General features: G+C 52.0%; 1 protein-coding gene across 1 annotated transcript in view; it reads left to right on the top strand.

Annotated features, from left to right (window-relative positions):
* The window catches only part of LOC113203007 (cAMP-specific 3',5'-cyclic phosphodiesterase), a gene marked incomplete in the record, with an annotated part of 180438 nt that overhangs the window by 88965 nt on the left and 83801 nt on the right, over positions 1–7672 (top strand). Inside the window, 1 exon segment of the mRNA XM_052265693.1 lies at positions 1578–1610. Coding sequence (XP_052121653.1) covers positions 1578–1610 — 33 coding nt within the window.

The raw sequence follows: 7672 nt of genomic DNA, 5'->3' as shown, positions 1-7672 counted from the left end.
CAGGAGAGATTACTGGAAAAACAGCGTTAGGATTCAATTCTCCTTTTAGGGTGTTAAATTGATATTTCGTTTTAAAGGCACACAAGTGTCCAAAAATGTAGCACTTTTGAGCTGTTTTAATGCCTTTAATGGAGTACCAATTCGTAACGCCTTTTAAATGCATTAAAACCGTCTGAGTCCTTTGTTGTTGTTGATGATGTCGCTGCAGGTCTACGACAAGCCCCTTTCTCTCCCTTGTGCGTGCATTGTACCCGAATATTAAAGTTTCCCGTTTTGATAAAGATGGCCCCCGTTGCCGCCCCGCCTCGCGCCCGGGCCAGTCAGCCTCGGTTCTAGAGCGGGGAAAGCTTGCGCGGCGCTTTGCGAGTATTTTCTTGACCTCGTACACGTCTTTTGCACCAGTATTATTTGTGTGCCTTATCGAAGCTGGCCGACAGGCCGTTCCTTTTCTCCCCTCCCTGAGATTCTCCTTCACTTTTTTTTCAGTTGCTCACTTGACAAATTGATTTGCGCGCTGGGAGGGATATCCGATGCGCTGCGCGGTCGGTCCGTCAGCTCTCAAGAGCGCGGGCTGCTCAATGGGCACCTCGCGGTGAGGCAGGGCAGGGCATGGCAGGACGCGCGGGTCATTCGTCTCGCGCATAATATTTTTCATCCCGTGCAGCCAGCTCGCCGGCTGAAAGGGGATGAAATATGGTTCTGCCCGCGGGGTCGGCGCACCCGCTCGAGCACCCGTCCGCGAGCCGGCCGGCCCGCTGCTCAAGGCGGGCTGGCCCGAGGGCTGGCCCGGCCGCATTGCATTCACGCTCCCTGGCCATTGGGGCGCGGGGAATGAAATGCTTGTGGAAGCCGCAGTACTCCGACCCAAAGGAAGCGGCCCAGGACCTTTTCAAAACAAGTTTGCTGAATGGATGGTGCGATTAACATCCCGAGTAAGTTTATTACGTGCAAATGAAAGGGGCGGGGGCGCCAGTGGGAGACGGCGGAGGGGGTGGGCTACCACCAACGGGTTCCCTTTCCTTCCTCTTTAAGTTTATCTCACTGAAGGTTCAGAGTTGAGTAGCGGTGAGAGGGGGTGGAGAAGATAGGGAATTTAGAGGGGGTTGGGGGTGGGGTCAAGGTGAAGAGGGGTCGGTCGAGGCGCTTGTGGGGTTGGGGGAGGGCTGGACAGAGCTGTGGCGGTCGGCCCACTGGGTTGGGGCCGGTCTGAAAACCAATGCATCATTTATTTAGAGATGATCAATGCAGTGTGCCTTTTTTCTCCCCTTCTGATCTATGTTTGTCTCTATCGCCACTCTCCTGGCTACTAACTGTATACAGTTTTCTGTATTATTATAAGATAATTAAAAAAACGAGGATTTGTCAACGTTTTGAAAGAGAGAGGAGGAATGTTAAAGTACGGGGCTTACATCATTGTGCTTTTTATGTATAAAATATGTTGTTTGACTAAAAGACGGGCATGCGTCTAATATACTTGTGTAGCTCTGAATTCCACTATTGGCCACTTCTTAGCTTTCTTGTGGACCCTCCCTTCTGTGTCTCTCATTTCATATGTGTGTTCCACCTCTGGTTTACAGGTTGAAGGAGCCTGAAACTCTTCTGGAGCGACCGTATGTACTATTGGACTTCTGCTTTCTCTGTGTTCTCTAACCTTTCCATACGAAAAGCACTAATTCTTTGCATGAAGTCTCACTAGCAAAATCCTGATTCCTGTGGTTTTTTCTGGGTTTTTCCTCCATATGAAGAGCAAATTGCTTTTTAACGGTCATGGGATTTGGGATTTGCCAAAAAGAATACTGCGTATTTTTTTTTATTTCGTCTTATCAATCTGTACCAAATCTTGTTGAGAGGTGCCACTACACTGAAAATCGCAGTGTGTGAATGTCACAAACTTGTAGGTGTGTGGATTTTTATTATCACGACACTTGTACGTGTTCAAATGAATGTTCTGTGAAATTTCGAACACCCTATACCCTTAAGTGTTACGAATGGAAATGCGAACACCTATAAATGTGTGACGTGTGACATTCACATACGGATTTGCTCTTTTAGTCGTGTTGTTTCTGTCTAATTGGTACTCCTTGCAGCTTTCCTTCCTCTTTCTCTTCAACAGTTTTTGATCTAGATCATATAGTGTGTGTTTTAAAGCTGCAAGTAGTTTAACTTCTTCCTATCAAGTCATTCGTGCAAGCCATCCTTTTAGACGTATTTTTGTTTTGTCTTTTGTGTGTTTGTGGTAGATGTGCTGCTACCAAATTAATCCGTGTTTTGAGAAACCAGAGGTGACGTTGGGGTTAGCTACCACCGTGGTTGTAAGACCGTCACTTGACTGCACACTGTGTGAACCACTATAGCCGTGTCTTGCAACATTCCCCATCGCATCGCATTCCTACCACTTGCACACCCGTTCACATAGAGCCACAACTAGATTCACCGGTAACTGACAAAAAGCCGCAAGTCCAAATTTTTGAAAAAAAAAATCAGCCGAATCTTTCGAAGTCAATTATTCGTTTTTCCACACGCAGTTAAAAATAGTTGTAAATTTACGACATTTTTTATTTAGTAAGAGTAAGATAAGATTGTAAAATTACGATTTAAGTTTTTTTTTTTTAATCTAAACAATTAGGATGTCGTAATATAACGATATACTCGTGTCATAACAATAGATTTCGTTTTATTAAAAGTCAGCAGACTAAACTGGAAACTGCCAAGCACAGCTATTACATGTCTCAAGTACTTGAGATGGCATTTTCATAACTGCTCAGAAGTCTTGTGTAATTTCTTTTAAATAATTTCCTTTCTTAATCATGGAACAATGTGGTTCTGGAACAATTTTGGGTCGTTTATATACGACAATGTCGTTCTGGACCGACTTTGGGTTGTTTATAAATGACAAATATTGTTCTATAACAACAAAACTCGTAAAATTACGACTCAAGATCAGGTACCCTGAGCCATAGTATCATACGTCATTTTTGTTTATTCACGATTTAGTCTACAAAAAAAGTCGCTTCCAGAATGTTGTTAAATTACAACTCCTGCCGCTAACAAACGTAACCCGCAAAATGTCGTAAATTTTCAACCAAATTTTTAACAGAACATGGCGGCCGGTCCCTGTATTCTTATAGGCCGGCCGCCATGTTCTTGAAGAAACTTCTTTCTTTCTTCCTCTGTTTTCGTTGCGGACAAACGGTTAATTGTGTTTTGAAATTACGTGCTACATCACATATCAAAAATCACACCAAAAGACTTGTTGGCCATAACCACTTACTCTTCTTTGTACAACTACCAGTACTAAGTAAGTGAGGTAGAATTTGCGGCAGGTAAGTGGGAGGGGGTTTGAAATAGGAGCTGGCGAGAAGAAGATCCGCGGACACGCCGCCGCCGCCGCCCACGCCGCGCGCTGCGGCATGGGGGAGGTCGCTGAACCCTGCGGTGGGGCGTGGCGGTCGAGGGCTGGGGGGACCCATCAATTATGAATCACGTCCAAGAAGGCTCTGCGGGAGACTCGTCATCGAAATCCCAAGCTTTTGACACATCCATCTCTAGGCTGGGCCAATACACTGGGCGGCGAAACACTTGCGTCCAACAATTCGACGTCCTCGAAATGACTTGGACTTGGACTTGGGTGGACCTCGTTGTCGAGTGGCAACTAGCTGACAAGTACCCGGCCCCGGCGCCCGGGCCGGGCTGACAAGGTCCTCGAAGCTCAGCTCTCTAGACAGGAGAACTACTGCTGCTCGACTGTTTACTGATTAGTTTGTCATGACCGATGGGCCACTATGCGCCGCCGTTCCCTGCGGTCAAGAACGGTTCTATCATGAGGATAAATACCGCACAGGAAAGTGGAAATTGGTGAATTTCTGAAAAGGATTTCAAATGGGGAAAACTGCTGTAAGTTTCCAAAAATGTAAATGTGGCGTGCCTGCCTGTAGACCCGCTGGAATGAGTCGCTAATGTGATAGCAACTTAGGCACTCTAACTTTGAAGCGCCATCCAGTCCTCCCTTTTCTCCTGTGATGACGTCAGAAGAGTGAGGGAGGGACGGGGAGAAGGTGGCGGGAATGGGGACGGTTTGGCACGATTACAATCGGAGAGCATAACTTCGATTTTATACCCCCCTTTTTTCATTTGCTAGCGAGGGAAAACTCATACGACTGCATCACATATAACTCTGGGCAGAGAAAGCAGAATCGTGTCGATATCATAGCCTACTTCTAGCGCAGCAGGGCCTCGTAGGCGATGCGGGCGGGGGGCGTGGCGCGGCGTGGTGCCTAACGGCCCTGGGCCCGGACTCAGCTGCTCACCATAAATACATGGCACCGGTAAAAGCGTTCCGTTGCTCAAAGCCAAAGCTCTCGCCCCAGAAAAGGGTTCGGCAGTGGTGATCCTCGCCCGGGCTAGGGACCCCCCACAGACACCCAAGTCCCCTAGGTCCAGAAAGGGTACAAAAGGGGGGGGGGGGGCGTGGGCGCTTTGGCGGGCGAAAGAGACATTCTAGCCCTACCCCGTGCCCCTCGCCGGTGCGTCGTGGAGCGGCAGGTGAGGGCAACGACGATAGGCAGCCTGTTGGGTGGCGATGTTTTTTACCCCACCGTTACGAGGGATGAGTGTAATAACCGGCAGCCGCCGTCACTTTGGCCAGCCTGCGCTCTCGCCGAGGCTCTCGCTCTCGCCACCCCCGCCTCGCCGGGCTGGCGCGAGGGCTGGCGCGAGGGCTGGCGTCCTCGGGACGCACGCACCGCACCCCCGCGCCCAGCAGCCACCACCACCGATGGCTTGCCGAACGTGACCGAGCGCGCCGGCCCGAGCCTCGGCTCCGGGCCGAACGCGAGCCGAAGGCGCGCCGCGAGCGTGGCGGGGCGCGGTGGGGGGCGTGGCGGCCCGCGGGAGGGGGGCTGGGAGCGCGCGCGCTACGCCGGTACAGCTAGGCAGCCCCGCAGCGCAGCGCCCCGCGGCGCCCAGCCTAGCTCAGCCCGCCCCGGCGAGGCCCGGCAGCGCCCGGCAGGCTGTAGTGTAGCTGGGTCCGCGCTCCGACGCACAGGCGTGCCACCCGCGCGGGCCGCCGCCGCTGCCGCAGACGCGTCCGACCGCGTGTCGCTCCGGGGTTGTCAGCCCTGGCCGAGGCCCTGCTGGCTGTGATCGAGTGTGCGCGCGTGTGTGTGTGTGTGTGCGTGTGTACGTGTGCGGTTGTTTGTGCCGCCTCCCGCCGAGATTGTGGAATAATTCGCAGGCGAACTGCAGCAGCGCCAGGGCCGCGCTTTGGTGGGTGTCACCTTGAAGCATCCATCAAGAGAGAAGACGTTTCGGAACCTCCAGTTGTGTTGGTGGTCGTGGTGGTGGTGGTCGTCGTCGTCATGATGGTGGTCGTGTTGGTTTTGGTGGCAATCGATGGTAGTCCCCCTATCGTGTCCTCCTCCGAAGAAAGAAAGAAAAAAAAAAACAAGAAAGAAGACTGACGACGGCTCCGGGGGTTGAGATGAGGCCTCCGGGGGGTCTAGGAGGGCTGCATGATGATGAGGGGGGAATGTATAACTTGTGATGAGGCAGAGGGGTGGGGTGGTTGTCCGGGGGAGCAGGCGCGTAACAGTGGGATCTGCACTTAAAAGTGGGGCATATCGTGCCCGGGTCCCGGGTTATTGCAACAACAAAGAGGGCTGCGAGAAGATAAAGAAGGGGGAGAAGTGATTTGCCTCCGCGGTTCACACCTCTGCCAGCGCTGCTCGTCGCACTTGGCACTGCAAGTCTAACTGAATAAACCACTACTCTATGTGTAAAGACGTCAGCGGATCGAAGAGTAGTTATGCCGTGTGCATTTCCTCGAAGTGGTATGTCGGGTGGGGGGCTCGCCTTGGTCCGCCTATACTCTCTGGCCTGGTGTCTGCGATGCCGATATCCTTATCTCACGTCAGCCGCGTCACTGAAGGTCTCTTACCGACGTGGATCGTCCCGAAGGCGAAAAATAACAAATAATAATCCCTCCCTTTCCCTGTGCGACGCCTTTGCGAACGTTGTCGTCTTTGACATGACACAAGTCACACGCCCCGTTCGGTCACCGTGCGTGTGTGTGTGAGCGCCCTTGTGAGAGTGTGCGTGAGAGTTCGTGCGAAGTGTGTGCGAGAGGAACGCGCGGCCGATAACGCGTATACCCGCAACATCGCAACAACTTACTTGCTGGTCGGCGCGGCGAGCCGTGGAAGCCTGCTGCTGCTGCTGCTTGGATCAGCAGCAGCCTAGTTTGTTAGTTCTCGCCTCCCCCCCCCCCCCTACCTTATCCCCATCCTCTCTTCTTCTCTTCCTAACCTCTTCCGATCGATTTTGTCGAACGACGACGTGCGATCAGAGATAAGACAACGTACCCCATTTCCCGCCAACGTATAGAAGGAAATAAAAAGGGTGGAAAGCTTTGGGAGGGCGCGCGAGGGGCGCAGGGCCGGGCCGAGCCGGGCCGTGGTGCTGCGTACGCTAATATCGCGCCGTCAGGTGTCGTATTCCCGCAATAAAACGTCGATTATCTTATCGGCCGCTCATTAAGCCTGCCTCGCCGATGACGAGGTGTCCTTCTAGGCTCTGGCGGTGGCGGGCGGCGGTGGGCGGCGGCCTCCCGTCCGTACCAAACCCAAACGACAAACAGAACGAAAACAGAGACAACAGTCACTTTGTCTGGGCAGAGTTCTGCTTAAATTACCGCACTGTACTTGCTACCTTGGAGGCATATTATTGTATTTTCAAAAGCGTGCGGGAGCGTGTGCGGGCCCGGTAGACGTCTTGGCGGGAAAACAACAGCCTGGTCCCAATCCATCGGCCTCTCCTTTTGTTTCTCGTCGCTCAATTTGTCACTATTTGACAGGGCGGAAAAGGGTTCATTTTTCCCTCTCTGCCAGCTCTTTTCAGGTGTCGTTATTACTTCGGATCTCTAATTAAACTCGGCCATTTTCTTATGTCAATAATCTATTTGTCGGTGTCAGCGGCAGAGGGGGGTCCGTCGGCCCCCTTTCCCCACGCCCCCGCCCCTCCGGCCGTGTTTTCTTTGGACGCTGATTGCTCGTGGAGCTGGGGCTGGCTGGCGCAGGCAGTAGAGGGGGTCAGTTTAGTTTGGGGATTTCGGCGGGCAGCCGCCTGCCGTGTGGAAGGCCGCGCGCCGAGTGCGACAGGGAAGTCGCCGCCGCTCTGCTGTCGCTTCAACCTTTTCGAAAAAAGGCCTTGACTCAATTCGGGGGAAGCAGCGAGACGATAGCGGAATAAGTTAGACGTGTTGGCGTCCCGGAGCTGGAGGGGAGGAGGAACGAGGACGTCCGTCCCGACTAACTATGAAATATGTACGCCGGATTAGTATTCCTCCTTTTTTAGCAAGTGTGTGCTCTAGTTGCGCAGGTGCTTTGCGGCAGAGAGAGGAGATGAAGGATATGCCAGAGCTAGCTTGGTGGACGTTCAGAGGATACACTGTTGAATTCCTACAAAGCAATGCTTTGCCGACCTACGAAATATTAAGATCCTTTGTAACTACGAAGCATTTACTTTGCAGTTCCAAAGTGATGCTTTGCAATTGCGGAGCAATGAAACACACTGCAAAGCATCGCCTTGCAATTGCAAAGCGTCGCTTTGTAATTGCAAAGCATCACTTCGTAATTGCAAAGTAAATGCTTCGTAGTTACAAAGGATCTAAATACTT

Source organism: Frankliniella occidentalis, unplaced genomic scaffold (assembly GCF_000697945.3).
Source record: "Frankliniella occidentalis isolate FOCC.00 unplaced genomic scaffold, Focc_3.1 Scaffold29, whole genome shotgun sequence".
Classification (NCBI taxonomy): domain Eukaryota; kingdom Metazoa; phylum Arthropoda; class Insecta; order Thysanoptera; family Thripidae; genus Frankliniella; species Frankliniella occidentalis.
Note: the sequence above shows the minus strand (reverse complement) of the source record. Positions and strands in the feature narration are given on the sequence as shown.